The following is a 22,784-nucleotide window of genomic DNA, read 5'->3' as shown; positions in this document are numbered from 1 at the left end:
AATTATACGAGTTAGCTAATACATTACGTAAAATAAATTATAAGATCATTTATTCTAATAGATAAAAAAGCATTTTAAAATAACAAAAGTTCATAGTTCCACATATTTTTTTTTAAAAATTAATATAATATAACATAATATAATATAACGTTTGATTAGATTCCAGCTTCATTTCATTATGCACGTTTATAGATATTAGTATTACCACCTTGTTGAACTTGTTGACCATTACCACCTGTTCCAGTAGAAATATTTTGTGCTCCATTTGGTACTTGAGATAAATGTGCACTTGCACGAGCACTTGATGATGCATTTTCTTTTAATGTAGTTAATTGTTTTGATCTAAAGTTTTCATAATGTATTGATGAAGTAGTTTCTATTAAATCTTGTAAATGAGTTCTTGTTAAAAAATCTCTTAAATAAACAAATTCAGATTGATTAATATCTTCAACATTTATTGTACCCCATCTTGTTCTTCTACCTTTGAAAACTTCACCATTAATTGTAATTTCATTTTCTGATCCAATAACTGCAAATGGAATAATTGATTTAATACTATTATTTAATTCTTTTTCTTCATCTAATAAATCATCTGAATCATATGGATATAGATTTAAATTATGATATTGAAATTCATTTTGTAAAATTTTTCTAAAATTTTCACGTTCATCTAAAGTTAATGTATCAGCTTTTGCAATAATTGGAATAACATTTGAAATTTCACTTAATTTTTTTAAAGCTAAAATATCAACAGCTTTTAAACCGACATTATTTGGTTGAATAAAATATAGAATTGCATGAACTCTTGTATCATTAATAAATCTTTCACGTTGTGCAGTTAATTCTTTTCTAAGATATAAAGAATATTGTTCTTTAATATATCTAACTATTGGTTCCCAACATTTATCATTATTAATTTGATCACCAAAACCTGGAGTATCAACAACATTGATATTTAAACGAACATTATTTTCAATTAATTGATGATTTGTTACTGAAATTTCTGAAGTTTTAGTAATTGGTTCAGTACTTGATTTACGACCTAATGAATCAACAAGATGTGATGAAAATAAAGTGTTGATCAGTGTTGATTTACCTAAACCTGAATAACCAGCAACCAGAATATTAAATTGGAAACCTCTTTTCAATAAACGATGTTCAATTTGAGTTGTAATTGTATCAAACCCAACATATGAAGAAGGTTGGAAAACGTTTTGCTGTTGTTGATGTGGTTGTTGTGTAGCAGACATGATTGGAATATAAGTGTGAATGATCTGAATGAATTGAACAAAGACAACGAGTGAAGAATTGTAACAGATGAACTTTTCTTAAAATCTATTTTAAAAGAAATCAAATCAAATTATATTAATTGTGGTTTTTGTGTTTGTGTTAAATCAAAGATCTTTTAATTTTCTAAAATTCCAACACAAAACGAAACGCGTTTTTTTCAAGATTTCACACAAAAATAGAAAAAATTTAAAAAAATGTGAAATGTCCGAAAAGGGTAATTTTATAGTCAGGTGACTGATCAGCTGATATTTTTTCATTTTGATTTTCGCGATTTTTGGTTCTTTCATTGGAAAATTTTGATTTTGATTTGAACAATTCTATGAAGAAAATAGACATTGTTGGTTATTTAAATAAAGAGATCTTGATTTTGAAAAAGTTAAAACTATAACAATGTCTCTTAGTATTGGATTAGGAAGACTAAGTGGTCTTTCATTACCACGTCTTCCAGAAATAAGCATTAGAATACCGAACCCATTTGCATCAAAACCTTCATCATCATCAAAACCATCATCATCATCATCACAAATTCAATCACAAGAATCAGGTCCTTCCCTTAGAGAAAGATTAGAAGAATATTTATCAAATAGACCAATTGAAGAAAGTTTTTTCATAGATAATGGAATTTTAAAAGCTGCACCAAAACAAAGAGTTTCACCACAAAAAAGAAAACAAAAATTATATGGTCCAGGTAGTAAACAATTAAAATTTTTACATCATTTAAATCGTTGTCCTTCATGTGGTCATTTTAAAAGAGCTCATACTTTATGTATGCATTGTGTTTCACAAATTCAAAGAGTTTGGAGAAGAGATTTACATGCAAAAGAATCTAAAGAAACTTATGAACAAAAATTAGATGAAATTGATAGAAGAATTTTATATCCAGGTAAAGTTGAAAGTGAATATGAGAAAAAATTAAAACAAAAAAGTGAATATGTTGATCATCGTTCAAGAACTTTACCAGTTGAGAAGAAGGATAAATAATTAGTTTAAAGTGATAATAACTTGTATATATAAAATTTCATGAATTTAAAAGATTTACCATATATAATACTTACGTACAGCTTTACCATATAATACGTACATTTTAAATTATAAATTATTATAACATTATCATTAATAAAATTAAAAAATTATCTCTAATCTATTTTATATTGTTTTATATATTACATAACAATACATTTTGCACAAACACCACCTTCAGATTTTGATTCTTCTTTTGAAGGTTGAGCTTGTTGTTTTCTAACAACTTGTTCTTTAGATTCTGGAGCTTTTTTAGAATCTTTGGTAGCAGTGGCACCAGTTGTATCTTTAGTATTACCAGTGGCAGTAGCAGCAGCGCCTGAAGTAGCAGCAGCAGTAGCACCTGTAGTAGTAGCACCTGTACCTTGACTTGTCTGTTTAGCAGTTGAATTTGATTTACTTGCTTGTTTACTTGCAACAATTTTTTGAACAGTATTATAAAAAGATTCACCTTGAATTTCACCAATATCTAATTCTAATTTTGAAGGTTGTCTTGAACCATCACCACCTGCAAAAGTACCTGAACCCCATGGAGAGCCACCATGAACTTCATCTAATGATGTTAATAATGGGAAAGCTTTACCATAACCTAATGGAACATAAATTATACCATGATGAGTTAAAATTGATAAAATATTTCTAATTGTTGTTTCTTGACCACCACCTGGAGTACCAGTTGATACAAAAATACCAGCAATTTTACCATGGAAAGAACCTTGAGCCCATTGTTTACCAGTTTTTTCCCAAAATGCAGACCATTGAGCAGGTAAATTACCAAATCTTGTAGGAATACCAAAAAGGAAACCATCATAATTTTGTAAAATTTCTGGAGTTATATAAGGAATATCAGCAGGTTTTGCAGGAGCATGAATTAACGCTAAAACATCATCACTCAAAGTTTCTTCAACTTGAAAAATATCAGCTTCACCACCAGATTTTTCAATACCTTTTTGAATTGATTTTGCTAATGTTAAAACATGACCATAAGTGGAATAACTTATAATCTAATAAAAATTGTTAGTATATATGAATTGTGATCAATGGAAAAGAGGGCTTTTACATACAGCAATCTTGACCATTTTGGAATGTTTTGTATGATATCTTTAGTGTTTTTTTACCTGTTCAAAGATTGGGTATATATAATAGTACAGATGTTTGTTTATAAGGGAATTTGGGAGGTTAAAAGATATTTTATAATTCAATGCATGTTACAAATTGCTTACGTATTATTCACGCGTAAACTTATCTCAGTTTAAGCCTTGCAAATTGTCAATGCTTACTGATCAAATTACAAATTACCAAATTACGAATTGAGTAATAAAGGTGCGTTTTCCTGAACAGATTGGGATATTTCCACAACAGGAATTTTTATTGGATAAAGATTCAACAACAACTACAACAACTACAATTCATTACTCATTATCATGTAATTCACACTAAATATTATAGAGCTCATCATCATATCTTGGTAATTGTAATTTATAATTGATTTGTGATGTTTTACTCATTCCATAGAAATCGGAAATATCAAAATTTGTAATGATTACTCAGTTAAATGCTGGCATTAAACACACTCAAACATACGCAAAGGTTACGAACACTGTGCCCCCTTTTAGTAACATTTTAATAATAATCAAATAAAGCAAATTCCAAAAGAGGTTCATTTCTGAAGTACGTGTTTGTATATATATAAGTACTTGAAGTATTCCTTTAAACTCAATTCAATTCAGTTGTTTTAATATACTATAATATAAATATATATTATAAACATACACAATGGCTCCAAAAGTTGCAATTATCATTTACACATTATACGGTCACGTTGCTAAAATAGCTGAAGCTGAAAAAGCTGGTATTGAAAAAGCTGGTGGTCAAGCTGATATTTATCAAGTTCCAGAAACCCTTAGTGATGATATTTTAAAATTAATGCATGCCGGTGCTAAACCAGATTATCCAATTGCTTCACCAGAAACTTTAACTCAATATGATGCCTTTTTATTTGGTATTCCAACAAGATATGGTAATTTCCCAGCTCAATGGAAAGCTTTTTGGGATTCAACTGGTGGTTTATGGGCTAAAGGTGCCTTATATGGTAAAATTGCTGGTGTTTTCGTTTCTACTGGTACTCCAGGTGGTGGTCAAGAAGTTACTGTTTTAAATTCTTTATCAACTTTAGCTCATCATGGTATTATTTATGTTCCATTAGGTTATGGTAAAGCTTTCCCATTATTAACCAATTTAGAAGAAGTTCATGGTGGTTCTCCATGGGGTGCTGGTACTTATGCTGGTGGTGATGGTTCAAGAACTGCTTCTAAATTAGAATTAGAAGTTGCTGAAATTCAAGGTGCTACTTTCTGGGAAACTGTTCAAAAATTTTAAATTAATTGAATTAATTGAATAGATTATATACTTTTATATTTTGAGAATATTTATGAAATCTTATGAGTTTTTAATTAATTGTAGTGAAAACATGTTCTATGGTACTTGTGATTGTATGGTTCGGGAAGAATTATAAAATATCGCACTTGAAAAATTTAGTGATAGTTTCAACTTTATCTTTATACTTTAATTCACCATACATATATTCATATTCATATTCAAAGTTATTATTCAAAATGAGTAACGTATTAGATCAATTGTTAATAGAAGATGTATGTGAATTGTGATATAACCCTGTATTCAAGTATACTAATAATATTATAGATTGCAAGATATTGTCCACAAAATTTTTTGGCTTATCATAAATGTATTTCAGAAAATAAAGAAAATCCAATGAATTGTATTCCAAAACAACAAGAATTAGCATCATGTATTAAAAAAGAGTAAGTTATATATATAAGATATTGTCTATTGAGTATATTGATTAACCAATGATTATAGAGTTCCTGCTTTCCAAAAAATCTTGGGTAATTGTGGTCAATTATTAAATGATTATAATGATTGTTTAAGGTCAAATATTTCAAATCAACAAGCTTGTATTGAATTATTAGCTCAAGTTAGACAATGTGCTGAAAAACAAGTTGATTTAAATAAGAATACAATGAATAATTTAAATCCTGGTAAATAAGATGGGATTAATTAATCGATATTTGATGATTATTTATTAATGATTACTTGTATATATATAATTTAGAATTATGATATTGTTTTTAATTTGTAGTGTTTGATTAAAATATGTTCTAATCGAATATTTCCAAATAATCTACTACATTATAGTATTTATCATAGTTTTTATCTTAGTTTCATTTCCCATCAAATCTGCGTACAATATTATTTTTTAAGCTTTTGACAATTTGAAAAAAACACATCAACACAATCAAAACTTTATCAAAACAAAAACAATCAATAACAATCACAATCAAAAAAAGGTCAATAAGATCAAATATCAACTCATTGTCTTTAAATTCAAGTCTAGAATATCATCTTTCCCTGTTTGTCTCAGATTTTTTAAACCAAAAGTCATCCCAGCGCAATTCAAAATTGATCAACAAAAGGATTAACTAAAATTCCATACCACAAAAAAAAAAGTTACTAATATTATATTATATTACATATCACAATGTCATCATCTCGAAGTACAAGTACAAATGGATTAAATTTAAATAACATTCCAACTTTCCAATTAGATTCAGGTACACATACACCATCAACAAATTCTAAACTCCATTCAAATTATTCAACAAGATTAAATTCTCCTACAAGACATCAATTATTACAAGAACAAATGTTATCAGATAAACCTGCTTATAAACAAATTAAAATAAATTTAAATAAAATACCATCGAAAAGTCCCAATGTTTTAAAATCTGTTTCATTTGATACAATTTCAAAAGATTATTTAAATATAAGTGATGATGATTATGATGATGATGATGATAATAGTTTTGATGATATTGATTATGATGATTATGAAAAACAAGATGATGATGATTATTTTTCAAGAAATAATAAAAGATCAACATCTATTAATGAACGTATTTCAAGACATGATCCAAATTTATCAAACTATCTAAGTCCCGGCGCTACTACAACTAGTGGTGGTGGTGGTGGATCTTCAAGAGGTAATTCAAGAACTAGAGGTAGATCCCCTTCACCATTTAGAGATTCTTCACCTTCATCATTTACAGGGTTTAAATCATTAAATAGTATTGAAGGTGGAGGTAATAAAATAAATTATAATTCAAATGGTTGGAGAACTGATTATCCATCAAGACCAAGTATTGATTTAGATTCATTTACATTAACTTATCAATCCTCTAAATTTAATGAATTTATTAAAAAAAATGAAAATTATAGATCAATTATTGTTTATATTACAGGTAGAAGACATTCTTGGGTTGCATTAGATTTTGCAATTGATAAATGTTTAAAAAATGGTGATCATCTTGTTGTTGTTTCAAGAATTCCTTATAGTAATGATTTTAGAAATTATAAAACAAAAGATCAAATAAATTTCCGTAAAACTGCAGAAAATTTAAAAAAATATTTAAATTTTTTAATTAATGATGATAAAATTATCAAGATAACAATTGATTTATTTCAATTTAATAGTACTTATACTATATTAAATGAAATTATAAAAATTTATGAACCATCAACTTTAGTAACATCAACAAAACCAAATTTAAAATTTAAAAGAAATCAAACTTGGAAAACTGCAAGGATTACAGATAGATTAATTAAAAATTTTAGTTTACCAATAGTTGTTGTTCCAGCTTTTACAATGAATGATTATGAAATTGAATTTTTCAATAGGAAAATTAATGAACAATGTATTGATGAAAATTTAAATCAATTACAAAATAAACTGGAAAATGTTAATATGAATGATGATTCAATTAATTCAATTGTTTCAAATGATGATGATGGTGATGATGATTCTGATAATATTTCAATTGATTCAAATGATAGTGAAATTAGTGAAAATAGTGGAGATAGTGATTTAGAATCAAATAGTTCATCATTTAAAGATCTTACAAGAACTATAAGTAATTATCAAGATGTATTAGAAAATTTTATTAATGAAAATGAATCAAAAGAAATTAAACAAGATTTTTTTTTGAAAAAACTGAATAAAATTACAGATATTAATCATAAAATTTCATTAAAATTTATGGAAACTTCAAATAATGGAGGTGAAGGTGCTGCATTAGTTAGAAGTTTAACAGGATTACCAGAATTAGAAAAAACAAAATCAATGTTGGATGTGCTATCAGATGAACAAATTAAAATTGATAATTTAAAAAAATCTCTGAATAATAATTTAAGTCATAGTACAAGTCCAAGTGGTACACCAGGTAATTTAACTCCTAATGGTGGTAATAGTACACCTGGTACATCAACACCAAGTAAAACAATTAAATTTTCTAATGATATATCAAATCCAAAAGATTTAAAATTAAAATCATTAGAACATTTAAATTCATTAAGAAAATATAATACACATACAGATCAAAATCCACATCAACAACAACAAAGAAATTTATTATCACCATCAAGATCTCAACCACAAATTTTAACAAAATCATTATCAGAATCAAAAGTTTCAACACTGAATAATAATAATAATAATATTAAAGATGATAAAGATGATAAAAAGAAGAAAAGTGGATTTTTATCTAAAATGTTTGGTAGATCAAAAGATAAAAAATCAAAATCACGTCGTCCAAGTACATGATTATTATGAAATGTTTTATATATAGTTATAGATATGTATTTTAATGATAAGCTTATTTATATTTATGGAGAGATAATTTAAGTAAAGATACGATTAGATCTTGAAGACGATTAAATATATAACCACTAATGATTAATATAGCAAGCAATTTGAGGTGCTATACTATAATATCTAAACTAATATATATATATCTTTATGGTTTTTGACTTATATTGTACTATTGCTCAAAGTACCTCCACAAATATGTACTTCATAGCCCAATATGTATCAATTATGCATATTAAACATCAACCCACAAAATGTATTAATCAAAGCATTACTATAATTCTAGTACTATTTGATAATTTAATGAATAAAAACTAAATCTTATGATCTATATACCATTTTCTTAAAATCTGGGGTAAATGATTATAGTTTTATAGATCTATAACCGGAGCCATACGTTATTTACCGGGTTGTTCTAGTTAAACAGGTGTCCGTCTTCAGTGTCCATGTGTCCGATGGGGTCCGGGCTTTGTTAAGACTCAAAAGATTATGGAAGCGAAGAATCCGAAATGATCATTGATTAATTAAACAGTCATAGATTTATAGTAGGCATAGTCATTGAAGTGTATATAAAGTAAGGAATATCTTTTTTCTTGTAATTAATTAATTGATTGTCTTTAATTTTCTTAATTTCCTTAATTTATCAGCCGATTTTTGATTTACTGATTTTCATTTTCCCACAATTCCCATTTCCATTAATTCCAATTTGATTTCCAATTTTTCCGTGGAGAGAAAAAAACCAAAAAGTCAACCAACAAAAACACTTTTATATCAATAACAACTTACGACTTCAACTACAACAACTTCATCAATTACCATTACCATCAATTCAACTGATTCTTACTCAAGTAAAGTACATCAATTGATTATCAACAGCGAAAAAGATTTGAAAGAAATTACATATATTCAACTTTGCCCCCCATATTATAGAGATCTTAATTACACAAACCCACAATCACAATGAGACAATCCATATTCCAAACTGCTAAAAGATTATATTCAACTGCTGCTGCTCCAGCTGCTCAAGCTGCTACATCTAGTCCTGCTGCCGCCACCACTGCTGCTGCCACCACTGCTAAAGTTGTTTCTAAACCTGCCAAAAGAATTGGTGCTTTTAGAGGTGGATTTTTAGGTTTTTTCTTTGGTGTTAGTTTAACTTCAATTTTCACTTATTCATATGTCTTGGATCAACATAAAACAAGTTCAAATGTTATTATAAGTGATGTCTTGAGTTTACAAAAATCAATTAGAGTTTTAGAAGAACATGTTCGAGTTTTAGAAAAGAATCAAAAACCAATTGATAAATGAATACATTAATTACTAAAAGATATTAAAATTTCAATTCATATTCATTGATTTGAGTACATACATTTAACAAAAGCATGTCTTTTATACACCATCACCAACATCTATATTCACATTTTACTCATTTGTATTTTAACATGTTTTATTTATTTATTATTAAATTCTTGTAAGTGTCAGTATTACTCATCCTCTTCAATTTCAATTCGCGAACACTTTTCGTTAATTTTTGTCGAAAGCACGAAATTTAGATTGAAACAATGAAAAAAACGTTGATTTAAATCTCAATTTTACAAACACAGACAAAAAAGAACACACGATAAAAGTTAATTATACACACAAGGTTACACACACACAAGGACTCATACATCATGTCAACGGAGCGTAGACCTTCAATTGCTGAACGTCGCTCTTCAACAACAACAAATACACGTCCACAATTTGATTCTCATTTATCAACAACTAATGAAACAATTTATAATGATGGAGGAAATCAACAACATGGTCAAGGTCAAGGTCAATTTTCCACTTCAAGAAGACCTTCAGTGGTACCACATTTAGCTGGTTTAGAAAAACCTTTACCGGAATCAATCCCAGAACAATGTGATGTTGTTATCGCAGGTACCGGTTTAGTTGAAAGTATATTAGCTGCCGCTTTAGCATGGCAAGGTTCAAATGTTTTACATATAGATTCAAATGATCACTATGGTGATAATACTGCTACTTTAACTATAGATCAAATTAAAAATTGGGTTGTTAAAGTTAATAAAAATGAAATCATTGGTTTTAAAAATGCTTTACTTTATATACCAAGTGGTAATGAACTTTTTAAATCAAAAGATTTTGGTTTAGATTTAACTCCAAAAATTTTATTTGCTAAATCTGATCTATTATCTTTATTAATTAAATCAAGAGTTTATAAATATTTGGAATTTTTACCATTAAGTTCTTTTCATTTTTTTGAAAATGATAATTTTGAAAAAATGTCAAATACAAAACAAGATATTTTCACAAATCAATCATTATCTTTATTAACAAAAAGATCTTTAATGAAATTTATAAAATTTGCTATAGATTGGGAAAATCAACCACAAATTTGGGAATCTTACAAAAAAAAACCAATGGAAATTTTCCTCAATGAACAATTTAAATTAGAAAAACCACAAATTTGGGAATTAATTTTTTCAATTGGTCTTTGTAATAATTTAAAAATTAATACTCCAGAAGCTTTACTTAGAATTAAAAGATATTTAATAAGTTTTGATGTTTATGGAAATTTCCCAGTTATGTATTCAAAATATGGTGGTGCAGGTGAAATTTCTCAAGGTTTTTGTCGTTCAGCTGCAGTTGCTGGTACAACTTATAAATTAAATACAAAATTAGAATCATTTGATCCAAAAAATAAAATTGCAAAATTTTCTGATAATTCAAGAATTAGAGTTAATGAACAAATTATTTTATCACCAAGTCAAGCTCCAAATAATGCACAAAATATACCAAAACAAGAATATGAAATTCAAAGATTAACTGTTATTGTTAAAAAAACTTGTAAAGAATGGTTTGAAAATGGTGAAAGTGCATCAATTGTTGTTTTCCCTTCAGGTTCTTTATCAACAAATAATTCAGAAGCTGTTCAAGCTTTAATTATGAGTGAAGAAACTGGTATTACTGCACCAGATACATGTGTTTGGTATTTATCAACAACTGAAAAAGGTTTAAAAGGTCGTCATGATTTAGAAAATGCATTGAAAAAAATGGAAAATTCAATATTAAGAGAAAGTTCTGATTTAAATAATGAAGATGAATTATTTGATAATGGTACAGGTATTTTAAATTCTGTTAAATTAGGTCAATCATTTAAAGATTTTGTACCAAAAGAAAAAATTCAATATTTATTAAAATTATATTATATTCAAAAAACTTCAATACCTCATGCAGATGTTGTTAAACCTTCAATTTATAAAAAAAATCTTGATAATAATAATAATACCTCCACTGAAAATAAAGATGCTCCAGATAATGGAGTTATTTATTCAACTTTACCATCAAGTGAAATTTCTTATGATGGTATAATAACTGCAGCTAAAATTCTTTATGAAAAAATTGTTGGATCTGATGATGATTTTTTTGATGTTGATTTTGAAGATGATGATGAAAATGATGAAAACAATGGAATTAATAATAAAAATAATGATGAATTAGCATTTGATGATGATATTTCAGAAACTGTTGAATTTGCTGATGATATGGAATTATAGATTAACTTTCATATTCATCTGTTCATTATATATCTGTTATCGTTTATTTGATATAAACTATTTTGCATCATTTCATCAATTCATAATATAACTACACATTCTTTTAAATACTTTTTTTGCTAGTTTTTTCTTCACTTGTTTCTTCATTTCATTTTATAAATACAATATGGGTATAATTCCCTGAAACTAATTGGATACCATATGTATATACTTTAATTTTCAATTCATCATGGTTTATTAATAAATAACTTAATTAATTAATTACTATATATTGTAATTTTCAAAAGCCCTAACTCAAATCACATGATTTATTTTTCAAAATCGTCACAAATAATTTACCCGGATTTTCATGGTATGTACCACATTTTTGAAATTTTTCAAAGTATTCGCATCGGTCAATGGTGAAAAAAAAAATTAACGTTAATGGTTAACCATATATTCAAAGTGATATATTTTTGAAAAAAGTATAGTACTGAGCAGTTAATTTCCCTGTCGAAGAAGTCTACTATTATAAACAAAAAAATATATTAAAAAATGTCTGACGTTGAACAAGTTGAACAAGTTGAACAAGTTGCTGTTGAAGAACAATCAGGATCAATCACTATTGAAGATGCTTTAAAATCAGTTTTAAGAACTTCATTAGTTCATGATGGTTTAGCTAGAGGTTTAAGAGAATCCTCAAAAGCTTTATCAAGAGGTGAAGGTCAATTAGCTGTCTTATGTGATTCAGTTACTGAAGCTTCAATTGTTACTTTAATTGAAGCTTTATGTAATGAACCAGAAGAAAAAATTCCATTAATTAAAGTTTCAGATGCTAAATTATTAGGTGAATGGGCCGGTTTAGGTAAAATTGATCGTGAAGGTAATGCTAGAAAAGTTGTTGGTGCTTCTGTTGTTGTTATCAAGAACTGGGGTGCTGATTCTGAAGAACGTAACATCTTATTAGAACATTTTGCTAACCAATAAATTATTTAATATTTTAATTAATCATTAAATAATTTTAAAAATGGGTAGGTTTTGTATATTGATGAAAATTTAATGTCAGATTTATCTTAAAAAAAAAAATATTGCAATAGTATTTGTAGCATATATTATAGCAAAATTATACATTATATTAGATGAATATTGGAACATCAATACCTCCATTTTCTTCTTCTTCATATTGATTTTCATTTAAATTGTATCTTATATTATCTTGTTCTTGTTCATGTTGTTGTTCATGTTGTTCAACTTGTTGATCTTGCCTTTCCAATCTTTGTTTTTCATTTTCAGGTATTAAATTTTCAATTGGTTCATCAAAATCTTTTTGTAAAATTTTAAAATCAAATATTGTACCTGTATAATTTTTTGGTAAATCAAATCCATAAAGACTTAATAAATTTAAACTTAATTTATTTGAATCTTTTTTAAATTTACATTTATTTGATAATTTAATACTTTTTAAAAATTTATTAAAAATATTAAATTCATAACAACTTAAATTATATTGATCATTATTATAAATAATTAATTTTTCTAATATTGATTTTTCATTTGGTAAATATAAAGTTGAATTACCAACTTCACTTTTAGAAATCAATGCTAATCTTTCATATGATTTGTTATTATTATTATTATTATCTTGTTGTGATGTAGCATAAATATAAATTTGTTCAGAATTTATATCTTTTAAATCTTTTAATGCATCATATAAAACATCAGATTTTATAATACCTTCAACTAATAAATCATTTTGATTTAATTCAAAACCTATATTATTAGCTTCTAATTCCAAATTTATAAATGTTGAAAATTCACATCTTTCAATCATTTTATTATCTTCAAATATTAATATAAATGGATAACCTGAACCTTTATAAAAAATTGTACATTCAGTTTGTGAATAATAATTATTATTGTTACCATTGAATTGAGTATTATTTTTAGATGCAAGACTTAAACTTTCAGCAATTGGAGTTAAATCAACTGCAAATTTATTTTGATTTGTATTATCAATTGAATTTGAATCTGAATTTGAATCTGAATCATCTGTATCATCATTATTATCTTTATCCTTAGTTTGAGGGTTATATTGATATGTGGTGAATAATGATTTTTCAAGTGTTATCTCAGCTATTATCTTTGTTAGTATATAAAATCTCTTATTACCACTAAAATTACTCATACCTCTACATATATGTGAATATTCAGTGATAAAATTTAATCCATCTTCATCAATTGTAATTAAAACTTGTGAATTAACAGAAGTTAATGAATTCAAAATACTAGATATATGACTTAATGAATGTGTAGTTGCTGAAAAAACAAAATCATCATCCAATCTTTGTGTCATTATACTATATTTATAATTCTGGGGTAATTTGGTGAATTTCTCACCGGGTATTAATTTTTCAAGTTTATTATTTGTTTTGGAAATTCTGTTTTCGGAAAAGTAATTGAATTTTTAATTTCTCACTTTGACATATAATTACACAAAACAAAAAGTACTTAACCTCCAAAAAGACTAAGAAGTTGATCAGTTATTAGTTATTATATTCAAGATGCCATTATCATTTGAAATCAACAAGAGAAAAATCAAAAATCTGGGATTTATTAGTGCTGCTATACTGTTTGGAATTGGTTGTATAACTCTGTACAAATCCATTCAAAGTGAAGAAACTCCAAATCAATCCAAATCAGAAAATAAAGGTGATAAAACCAAAGAAATAGCCAATAAATACACTTCTAAACCAGTTACAATAGTGGTTACTGATTCTATAATATCTGCAAAGTTAAGATTAGGTGAAATTTTATCATTAACTCAAGATGTTGTATTAGTATTAGATCCAAATTTAAATAAACAAGATTTAATTGGAATTGAACCTCAACAAGAATATAAAATTATTGAATGTGAAAGTTATGATGGTCTTTGGTCTATTGTTAAACATTTAAATAGTGAATTAATCTTTGTTGTTAAAGATGATTTAATTGAAGATTTACCAAAAAATTTATCAAGATTTGTTGGAGAAATTATTGAATTAGAACAAAATTTTGCTCATATAAATCAAAAAATAATATCATATATTATGAATTAAAGAGAATTAAATAATTATTTATTTATTGTTTTGTTATATTTCTTTTAGTACCAAATGTTACTTTTTCATTTGATTGATTTGCACCACCAATATAACCATATTCAAATGAACTCCATTTAGAATCATTTAAATGTTTAGGCTTTTTAGGAATTTTAGGAGGTGAATGTTTTGTACTTAATTTTGGTCCAATAACTGGTATTGATTGTTGATTTTTATGAACATATCTTGAAAAAGATACAATAGTTTGTAATACAATAGTTGGATCATTTGATTCATAAAGATCAATTGTTTGGAAAACTTCATCTTCTGGTACACCATAATTTTTAACAAATGTTAAGAATTGAGATATGTTTTCCATCTTGGCTGTTAGTTATATATATATATCAATTGAAATTAATTTTAATACATACTTGAACAAATGGCATTTTACTTTCTTTGTATTTAACAACTTTATCACCATGTATAGCATTTGCAAGTCTTTATAGTTAATAAATGGTCTCGAACAATGTAAATACATAATACTCACTTTCCTAATACAACACCATCTTTTAAAGTTTCAATTAAATCATTTTTAGGATCAGTTTCACCTATTCTATCAAATATCCATATTCTTGCTTGATCTGCTAAATTTAAATCATATTTTGATTTTCTTAATTCTTTTAAATCTTGATCTAATGAAGATACGTCTGCTTTCTTTTGATAAGGGTCTTCTTCCATGGTGAATAACAATTAGCTTCTAGAATTCAATTTTGTTTAAATTCTGTTTTAAATTGTTTTGTACCCGGTTAAATTTGGATTTTCATGGCTATATTAATAAAATCAGCACTAGCCACAGTAATTACCTTATCCGGTAATACTATCTTACATTAGCCACATCTGTTCCCAATACGGATATCAAAGGTGTGGCTAGTGCGACTTTGTTTACTTTTCAAAATTCAAGACAAAAAGATTCACAATTAAAACAAAGAAAGAAATACTAAGGAATACTAAGAACTAAGGAGCTTAAAGGTCTTTGACAAAGGGAAAGAAGGTGTGCTGGTCTTTTGCTTCTGTTACTGTTTAACTTGCTAAGATTCAATTGGTGGCTAGATATCTCAAGTCAAAAAGATCTATAATCTATTAATCTATTGTCAATATAAGGGGACAACCCGATTCATCCATTGTTTTATAAACCTTTATGCATTCAATAAACCATAGATAAAGACAAAAATGGAATTCTTAAAATCATTATGGCCTAATTCTTCAACTAATGTCATTACAATTCCTCAACATATAGAAGGTGAATTAGAAGATGATTTAGATTTAAAAATTAAATCATTAACTTATCTTTTTAAAAGATTAAATATTGAAAATTTACCAGCTTTTATAAATGATGAAAATGGGATATATGATTTGAGAAATGATGAAGCTAATAATGAAGATACTTATTATAATACTAAATTAGATACAATTTATAATAAAATTGAATTTGAAAGAGTTTTAATTAATGATGAACATAGAATTCTGGTTGATTGGTTTAAAAATAGATTCCGTTCAATTTGTATCTTATCAAATTATCCATCAAAATCAAATTTAAATTCTTTGGGGAAACATTTTAAATTTATTGTATTAAAACCAGATTCATCAGATGAAGATTATTTAAAAATATTAATAAATTCAGATATTTATTATGAACATCCAATTGATCCAATTTTAAAAACTGATATACTATTAGAAATTCTAAAAAATCAAAAATTATTAAAACCAAGTTATAAAAAAAATTTTAATAAAAATGATCGTTCAATAATTATTTTAAAATATGTTAGAAAATTAAGTGAAATTATTCAAATTGAAAGAATTTATAAAGCTTCATTATTAACAAAATTAGAAGAATTTAAAAATTCAACTTTAGGATTAATTAAAGAAGATGATCAATATGATGATAATGAAGATCATTCAGATTTAGAACAAGGTGTTAAAGTATTCCCAAATACAATTAGATCAAATAATTCAACAACAAATTTAAGATCAAGATCAAGATCACCAATTCGTAAATCAAGAGATGATAACCAACAACAGCAATCACAACCAACTTTACATAAACCTTTATCAACATTAAAATTAAATCAACAATTACCACCACCAAATTCTTCAACAAAATTAACACCACCATCATCACCAACAAAATTAAATTCATTAAATTCTTCACAAAATTCACCAAAATTTAGATCAAGATCTTCATCACCAATTAAATCTTTAAAAAAGAAACAATCAATGACTTTATTAAAAATGGATAAATCATTAAATAATAATGATGAACAACAACAACAACAATATCAACCTACATCAACTTTATTATCAAATGAAGAAAAGTCATTAATTTATTCACAATCTGAACAAGCTGTATTGTTTAGAGTTGAAAGAGAACGTAAATTATTAAGATCAAATTGATATAAACAACATATTACTTTTATATTCAAAACACATTCATTATACATTATATATACCATATATTTAAACATTCATTTTTCCATTTTTTTTTATTATTATTATTATTATATATTTACATGATTTTATAGGTTGATTTTTTAGGTGTTGGAAATTTTAAATGCATACATATTCAAGAGAAATCCATGTAGTTTTACAATCATAATAATATCATAAATATTGAAATTAAACTATATACAAATCATTACTTATTTTCCCTATATTCTATTGAATTAAATTTTATGTCTATTTTTTGGATCAACATGTAATGGAGACCAAATACCTCTTATACTTTCATTCAAACTTGTAACTTTACCTTTAGTTCTAGTTAATTGAGCACCACTTGATTCTCTCAATAAATTTAATTTTTGTTGAATAATATCAATATTTAAATTTCTAATACAAATTGCTTTTTCACGACCATTTATATATTCACCTTTTATAACTGGATGACCAGCTTTTTCTATAATTTTAAATTCAATTTTTGGATTTGATGTGGCATAATTTTCTAATCTTCTTCTCAAAAATTCTCTTAAACCTTTTGAACTACCACCAGTTTTATCAAATTGTAAAATAATACGTTTACACTGTGGTATTGTTAGTATATATGAAATTATATTCCCCAAAAAGCACAGTTTAACATACTGGTAAGATGAATGCACCGATACCATTACGAATGATGGGTAGTTTCTTGATAGCTTTAATAGGCATGTTATCTAAATCTTCCTTTAATAACCTTTTGTACTGATAATACTAGTTTGTTTTAATTAATACTCATTAAATTTCGAGATTTTTCAACCTTTTTTTAAAAACTTGAATTTTTTTCGGTTTGTGCACACAAAATCATATTCGCGAATTTATATTCAACCCACAAAATATCAATTTAATACTTTTATTTTATTTTAATACTTATTAGATCTATTTATTTATTCTTTCAATTGGATTTATTTATTTGTTTGTTTATTATGTTCACACTGAGATCAATACCTTCACTCTCCAGAACCTTCCACACTTTCAAACCTTTTCACAAACAAAATGTAATGGAATCATTAGATGTTTTATCTGGAGTAAATCCACCATTAAATAATATTCAATCAATTTTACCTAATGGATTTATATTTTCCGAAGGTATCTCTGTACAAGACAAAAGTTGTTTATTAATTGCAAATAGAATTTTAGAATTTAAACCTGATTATAAAATAATCAATGGATTTATCGTGGAATTTACACCAAATTCATTAGGTTTCCTTAAATTAATTAATCCATTACCTGATTTATTTATTATTGGATTAGGTTCTAAAAGTAGATTATTAAGTGAAACAAATACTAGGTTTTTCAATGAATTAGGTATTAAATTAGAAATATCAGATTCAAAAGCTGGTGTTAGAAATTTTAATTTATTGGCAACTGAAAGACCAAATCAAATTGGTGGGATTTTTTTACCACCAAATGTTTAACCTTATTATTATTATTTATTTATTTAAACATATTATTTATTTATTTATTAATACTACAAATACATCAATTATATCAAATTATAGCCATTAAAATCTATATATACAAGTTTATCTTGTACGAATAATACCAGCAGCAATTAAAATTTGAACTTTTCTTGCAACTTCAGGATTTTTCATATGTTCTTGTAAAGCTTGAGGATTATCTCTTGCTTGACTTAAAATTGAATTCATAACAGGATCTTGTAAAATTGCAGCAACTTCTGGATCTTTTGAAGCTCTTTCAAATGTTTGTTCAGGAGTTTCATTTGCTGAAGAACCTTGAAATCTCTGTTGATAAGCTTTAGAATATAATTGATCAATTTCCTTAGCATTGCTACCTTTAGTAACTTCTAAATCTTTTGTTCTTGCTAAATCTAAAGTTTCAATTGCTTTAGCAAAATCTTTTAATGCAATTTCTGCACTTGCTTTACGAATATAAGCTCTAATGAAAGTTGGATCTAATTCCACGGCTTTTGAAGCATCTTTAACAGCTTCAGGGAATGACATTAATTTAGCTAAAGCAGCAGCTCTATTTGAAAAACCTCTTGCATCTTCTGGTGCACGTTTAATCATTTCACTATAAGCTTTAACAGCATTTGGCCAATCACCTTTGGTGAAATATTCTTTACCTTGTAATCTTGCTTCTTCAGCTTTTTCAGGATTAATATAAGCTTTAATTTCAGCGTCTTTAATTAATTTTTGAGTTGATCTTAATTTACTTAAGACATCAGGAGTACGATGTTCAGTTAAAGATTTTTCAAAAAAATTAATAGCTTGTTGATAATCTTGTTTTTTTAAATAAGTTGTACCTATTCTTGCAAATGATTTAGCAATAATTTTATAATCAACTCTTTGTTCTCTACCTTTTGTAATAGCTTCTTCACATGTTTTAATTGTTGATTCATAATCACCTTTTTCAAATTCAGCAGCAGCTCTATTATTTAAATAAGTAACATCTGGATTAATTTCAAAAGCTTCATTATATTTAGCAATTGCTTCATCAAATTTTCTTTGTTTATATAATTTATTACCTTCAGCTTTTGATTCATCAGCTTTTTGTTTTTGTGAAGTTGTTGAATCAGTAGCTTCTTCAATTTTAATATCACCATCTTTATCTTTCTTTGGTTCTTCTTGTTTTTGTTTTTTAGGTTCAGGAACTGAAGTTTGTTCTGATTCTTTTGATGATGATGAAGAAGATGGAGTTGGGGTTGATGCAGCATTAGCTTGAGCACCAACTGGAGAATCATCATTTAAATCAACACCTAATAATGTAGCCATTATAGTCATTAATCTTGGATCAGAAAGCATATCTTGAGCACCAGATTGAGGATTATTTTTCATTCTAATAACTTTATCAACTAAACTTGGATCTTTCATTAATTCTGAAGTTTTTGGATTTTTTTTCAAATTTTCAATTAAATTTGGATCATTAAATAATTTACCTAAGCCTAAATCTGGACCTGGACCTGCATTAGCATATGATTTTGCAGCCTGTACAGATTTTAACCCATCTTGAGCTTGTTTATTTGAAGAATCTAATTCTAAAGCTTTTTGATAAGATTTTTCAGCATCATCCAATTGATTTGAGCCATGATAAGCAGCAGCAACTCTACTATAACCTTTAGCCCAAGTTGGATTGATTTCAATTGTTTTTTGAGCATCTTGTAAAGCTTTATCAAATTGTTTTAAAGAGGCAAAAGAAGCTGAACGATTTGAATATAGGACATGATTAGTTGGAGCAATTTCAATTGCTTTTGAAAAAAATTCAATTGCCTTTTCATAATCTTTAGCGGCAAAAGCAGCGTTACCTTGAGCTTTTAATTCATCAGCAGACATTGTTGTTTGTTGTGTTTTGTTGTTGAATGATTGATGATTTGATTTAATGGTGATTTAATTTTTGATGATGAATTTCTTCACTTTAAATAAAAAAATGTATGGAGAATTCTAGAAAAAAATAAACTGATCGCGAATTTGATAATTTAATACTGGTGGAAGGTGGAATAATAAAATAATAAAATAAGAGTGATAGTATATAATATTTAACAATATAATTAATTTATCATTGGTTTCTATATATATTAATTTCATTTTATAATTATTCAACAATTATTGTATTAATTGATTAAATCATTATTATATATACTTGTTATACACACGACCAATTTAATATTAACTATAAGTTAGAATAAACGATTATTAAAGGTTTAATGGTTGAAAAAATTATTTTTATTATTTATTTTGACTATTATTTAATATAATAATAGTTTTTAAGTAATTTAAAGTGATTTTAAAATTTAATATATTTTTTATTTTTCAAATAACCACTTTAATATTTTTATTTCAATTTTAAAATTGAATATTTAAAAAATCAACAAATTTTAATTAATTATTATTTGTTAATATCCATGTTATTTCATACTAAATACAATATTATGAAATAAAATTAATATGAATAACACATAATATCAAATACAATATTTAATTAATTTAATTACTTATATAAATTACATAATCAATACCATATTAATTACATAATCAAAGCTCATCACTTTAATCTTTTTTTTTTTGATTTGTTTACTTTTCGAGTGAAAAATTCAATAAAATAAATTAACCATATTGATTTACTATATGACTCAAAGAAGAAATAATCTAAACTCATAAGACTTTTATATAATGTCATTCACAGAGGATACTCATAATTTCCAAAATTGGTTAATAAATTCAGGTGTTCAAATTTCACCAAAGATTAAAATTGAAGATCTAAGGTATCTTTCTCAAGGTCGTGGTTTAATATCATTACAAGATATTAATCAAGATGAAATATTATTTAAAATTCCAAGAAATGTTTTATTAAATATTGAAACTGGTTCATTATCTCAAATAAATAATAATAAAGAGAAACTTCTTACAAACTATGATCATTGGGAAGGTTTAATTTTAACTATATTATATGAATTAAGTTTAGGTAATGAAAGTAAATGGTTTCAATATTTTAAAATTTTACCCAACGAGTTCCATAGTTTAATGTTTTGGGAAAAAGATGAATTAGAATTATTAAAACCTTCATTAGTTCTTGATAGAATTGGTCAAGAAAAAGCCCTCGAGACTTTTAATAAATTAATTCCAAATGCCCTTGTTGACCTAGGTATAAATCATTTAAATATTTCTTTAGATTTATTCCATAAAGTTGCAAGTACAATCTTATCATATTCATTTGATGTTGAAAGACCAGATTTTAATGAAGATATGGAAGATGATGAACAAGTTCAATATGATGGTTATTTTAAATCAATGGTAACATTAGCTGATTTATTAAATGCTGATACAAATTTATCAAATGCAAATTTATTTTATGAAACTGAATTTTTAATAATGAAATCAATAAAACCAATCCCCCAGGGACAACAAATTTATAATACATATGGTGATCATCCAAATAGTGAATTATTAAGAAGATATGGTTATGTTGAATATAATGGTTCAAAATTTGATTTTGGTGAATTACCAATTTCAACTATAAAAAAAACTTTAAATTTACATTTTAATTTATCTTTTGAATTTATTGATCAAATATTAGATATTATATCACAATCTGATGTTGAAGAATTAGAAGAAGATATTGTATTAGAAAGTTATGATGTTTATTTAGATGGTGAAATTTTACCAGAATCTCAAATTTTAATTCAATCATTAATTATAATTGCACAAATTAATCAACAAGAAAATTTAACAATATATCCTCATGGAGAATTAATTAAAATCATTAATAGAATTTTGAAAAAATGTTATCAATTAATTGAATCTGGTAATATGACTTATAATGCTTTAATACTTTGGGAACAATGTATTTTAACAAGATTAAATGATTATCCATCTCATTCATTCCGTGATTTCTTAATTCCCCCACCAGCAGAACAATTAAATAAATTAAAAATGAGTGAATGTATCTTAAAATATGAAGTATTATCATTACAAAAATCTTTAAAAAGTTTTAATAATGGTTTTAAATTAATTAATGATGAAAAATTAATTAGAAATATTTTAAAAAGAAAATTACAACAAGATGAAAATAGTGATACAAAAAAAATTAAAAAACAAAAAAGATAAAATATTATGTATATAATAACTACAATAAAATTAATAGAATATAAATATA

General features: G+C 25.8%; 16 protein-coding genes across 16 annotated transcripts; 10 read left to right on the top strand and 6 right to left on the bottom strand.

The window, feature by feature from the left end:
• Window positions 1-176: 176 nt before the first annotated feature.
• Window positions 177-1,250, bottom strand: CDC10 (septin CDC10; the record flags this gene model as incomplete). The annotated part of the gene is made up of 1 exon (XM_011275239.1): window positions 177-1,250. One exon carries the CDS (start codon window positions 1,248-1,250, stop codon window positions 177-179), a length of 1,074 nt encoding a protein of 357 aa, XP_011273541.1.
• Window positions 1,251-1,680: 430 nt separating this feature from the next.
• On the top strand, window positions 1,681-2,271 carry MRPL32 (mitochondrial 54S ribosomal protein bL32m; the record flags this gene model as incomplete). The annotated part of the gene is made up of 1 exon (XM_011275238.1): window positions 1,681-2,271. One exon carries the CDS (start codon window positions 1,681-1,683, stop codon window positions 2,269-2,271), a length of 591 nt encoding a protein of 196 aa, XP_011273540.1.
• Window positions 2,272-2,453: 182 nt separating this feature from the next.
• BN7_4219 (uncharacterized protein) lies at window positions 2,454-3,389 on the bottom strand (the record flags this gene model as incomplete). The annotated part of the gene is made up of 2 exons (XM_011275237.1): window positions 2,454-3,314; window positions 3,375-3,389. The coding sequence occupies 2 exons, from the start codon at window positions 3,387-3,389 to the stop codon at window positions 2,454-2,456; spliced, it is 876 nt and encodes a 291-aa protein (XP_011273539.1).
• Window positions 3,390-4,086: 697 nt separating this feature from the next.
• On the top strand, window positions 4,087-4,689 carry BN7_4218 (Flavoprotein wrbA; the record flags this gene model as incomplete). The annotated part of the gene is made up of 1 exon (XM_011275236.1): window positions 4,087-4,689. One exon carries the CDS (start codon window positions 4,087-4,089, stop codon window positions 4,687-4,689), a length of 603 nt encoding a protein of 200 aa, XP_011273538.1.
• Window positions 4,690-5,869: 1,180 nt separating this feature from the next.
• Window positions 5,870-7,987, top strand: BN7_4217 (uncharacterized protein; the record flags this gene model as incomplete). The annotated part of the gene is made up of 1 exon (XM_011275235.1): window positions 5,870-7,987. One exon carries the CDS (start codon window positions 5,870-5,872, stop codon window positions 7,985-7,987), a length of 2,118 nt encoding a protein of 705 aa, XP_011273537.1.
• Window positions 7,988-8,992: 1,005 nt separating this feature from the next.
• BN7_4216 (uncharacterized protein) lies at window positions 8,993-9,340 on the top strand (the record flags this gene model as incomplete). The annotated part of the gene is made up of 1 exon (XM_011275234.1): window positions 8,993-9,340. The coding sequence occupies one exon, from the start codon at window positions 8,993-8,995 to the stop codon at window positions 9,338-9,340; it is 348 nt and encodes a 115-aa protein (XP_011273536.1).
• Window positions 9,341-9,705: 365 nt separating this feature from the next.
• MRS6 (GTPase-activating protein MRS6) lies at window positions 9,706-11,592 on the top strand (the record flags this gene model as incomplete). Its single annotated transcript, XM_011275233.1, has 1 exon — window positions 9,706-11,592. The coding sequence occupies one exon, from the start codon at window positions 9,706-9,708 to the stop codon at window positions 11,590-11,592; it is 1,887 nt and encodes a 628-aa protein (XP_011273535.1).
• A 534-nt stretch (window positions 11,593-12,126) lies between these two features.
• Window positions 12,127-12,558, top strand: RPS12 (40S ribosomal protein eS12; the record flags this gene model as incomplete). Its single annotated transcript, XM_011275232.1, has 1 exon — window positions 12,127-12,558. One exon carries the CDS (start codon window positions 12,127-12,129, stop codon window positions 12,556-12,558), a length of 432 nt encoding a protein of 143 aa, XP_011273534.1.
• Window positions 12,559-12,706: 148 nt separating this feature from the next.
• On the bottom strand, window positions 12,707-13,924 carry RAD17 (Rad17p; the record flags this gene model as incomplete). Its single annotated transcript, XM_011275231.1, has 1 exon — window positions 12,707-13,924. The coding sequence occupies one exon, from the start codon at window positions 13,922-13,924 to the stop codon at window positions 12,707-12,709; it is 1,218 nt and encodes a 405-aa protein (XP_011273533.1).
• Window positions 13,925-14,132: 208 nt separating this feature from the next.
• Window positions 14,133-14,666, top strand: PEX22 (ubiquitin-protein transferase activating protein PEX22; the record flags this gene model as incomplete). Its single annotated transcript, XM_011275230.1, has 1 exon — window positions 14,133-14,666. The coding sequence occupies one exon, from the start codon at window positions 14,133-14,135 to the stop codon at window positions 14,664-14,666; it is 534 nt and encodes a 177-aa protein (XP_011273532.1).
• Window positions 14,667-14,688: 22 nt separating this feature from the next.
• SCP1 (Scp1p) lies at window positions 14,689-15,024 on the bottom strand (the record flags this gene model as incomplete). Its single annotated transcript, XM_011275229.1, has 1 exon — window positions 14,689-15,024. The coding sequence occupies one exon, from the start codon at window positions 15,022-15,024 to the stop codon at window positions 14,689-14,691; it is 336 nt and encodes a 111-aa protein (XP_011273531.1).
• An 851-nt stretch (window positions 15,025-15,875) lies between these two features.
• Window positions 15,876-17,096, top strand: BN7_4210 (uncharacterized protein; the record flags this gene model as incomplete). The annotated part of the gene is made up of 1 exon (XM_011275228.1): window positions 15,876-17,096. The coding sequence occupies one exon, from the start codon at window positions 15,876-15,878 to the stop codon at window positions 17,094-17,096; it is 1,221 nt and encodes a 406-aa protein (XP_011273530.1).
• A 269-nt stretch (window positions 17,097-17,365) lies between these two features.
• On the bottom strand, window positions 17,366-17,803 carry MRPL51 (mitochondrial 54S ribosomal protein mL43; the record flags this gene model as incomplete). Its single annotated transcript, XM_011275227.1, has 1 exon — window positions 17,366-17,803. The coding sequence occupies one exon, from the start codon at window positions 17,801-17,803 to the stop codon at window positions 17,366-17,368; it is 438 nt and encodes a 145-aa protein (XP_011273529.1).
• A 294-nt stretch (window positions 17,804-18,097) lies between these two features.
• BN7_4208 (uncharacterized protein) lies at window positions 18,098-18,589 on the top strand (the record flags this gene model as incomplete). Its single annotated transcript, XM_011275226.1, has 1 exon — window positions 18,098-18,589. The coding sequence occupies one exon, from the start codon at window positions 18,098-18,100 to the stop codon at window positions 18,587-18,589; it is 492 nt and encodes a 163-aa protein (XP_011273528.1).
• Window positions 18,590-18,697: 108 nt separating this feature from the next.
• Window positions 18,698-20,464, bottom strand: STI1 (Hsp90 cochaperone STI1; the record flags this gene model as incomplete). Its single annotated transcript, XM_011275225.1, has 1 exon — window positions 18,698-20,464. One exon carries the CDS (start codon window positions 20,462-20,464, stop codon window positions 18,698-18,700), a length of 1,767 nt encoding a protein of 588 aa, XP_011273527.1.
• Window positions 20,465-21,301: 837 nt separating this feature from the next.
• RKM4 (ribosomal lysine N-methyltransferase) lies at window positions 21,302-22,735 on the top strand (the record flags this gene model as incomplete). Its single annotated transcript, XM_011275224.1, has 1 exon — window positions 21,302-22,735. One exon carries the CDS (start codon window positions 21,302-21,304, stop codon window positions 22,733-22,735), a length of 1,434 nt encoding a protein of 477 aa, XP_011273526.1.
• Window positions 22,736-22,784: the final 49 nt, after the last annotated feature.

This window comes from Wickerhamomyces ciferrii, contig 00148, assembly GCF_000313485.1.
Source record: "Wickerhamomyces ciferrii WGS project CAIF00000000 data, strain NRRL Y-1031 F-60-10, contig 00148, whole genome shotgun sequence".
NCBI lineage: Eukaryota > Fungi > Ascomycota > Saccharomycetes > Phaffomycetales > Wickerhamomycetaceae > Hansenula > Hansenula ciferrii.
The sequence above is the reverse complement of the archived record's forward strand: the minus strand, read 5'-3'. Positions and strand labels throughout refer to the sequence as shown.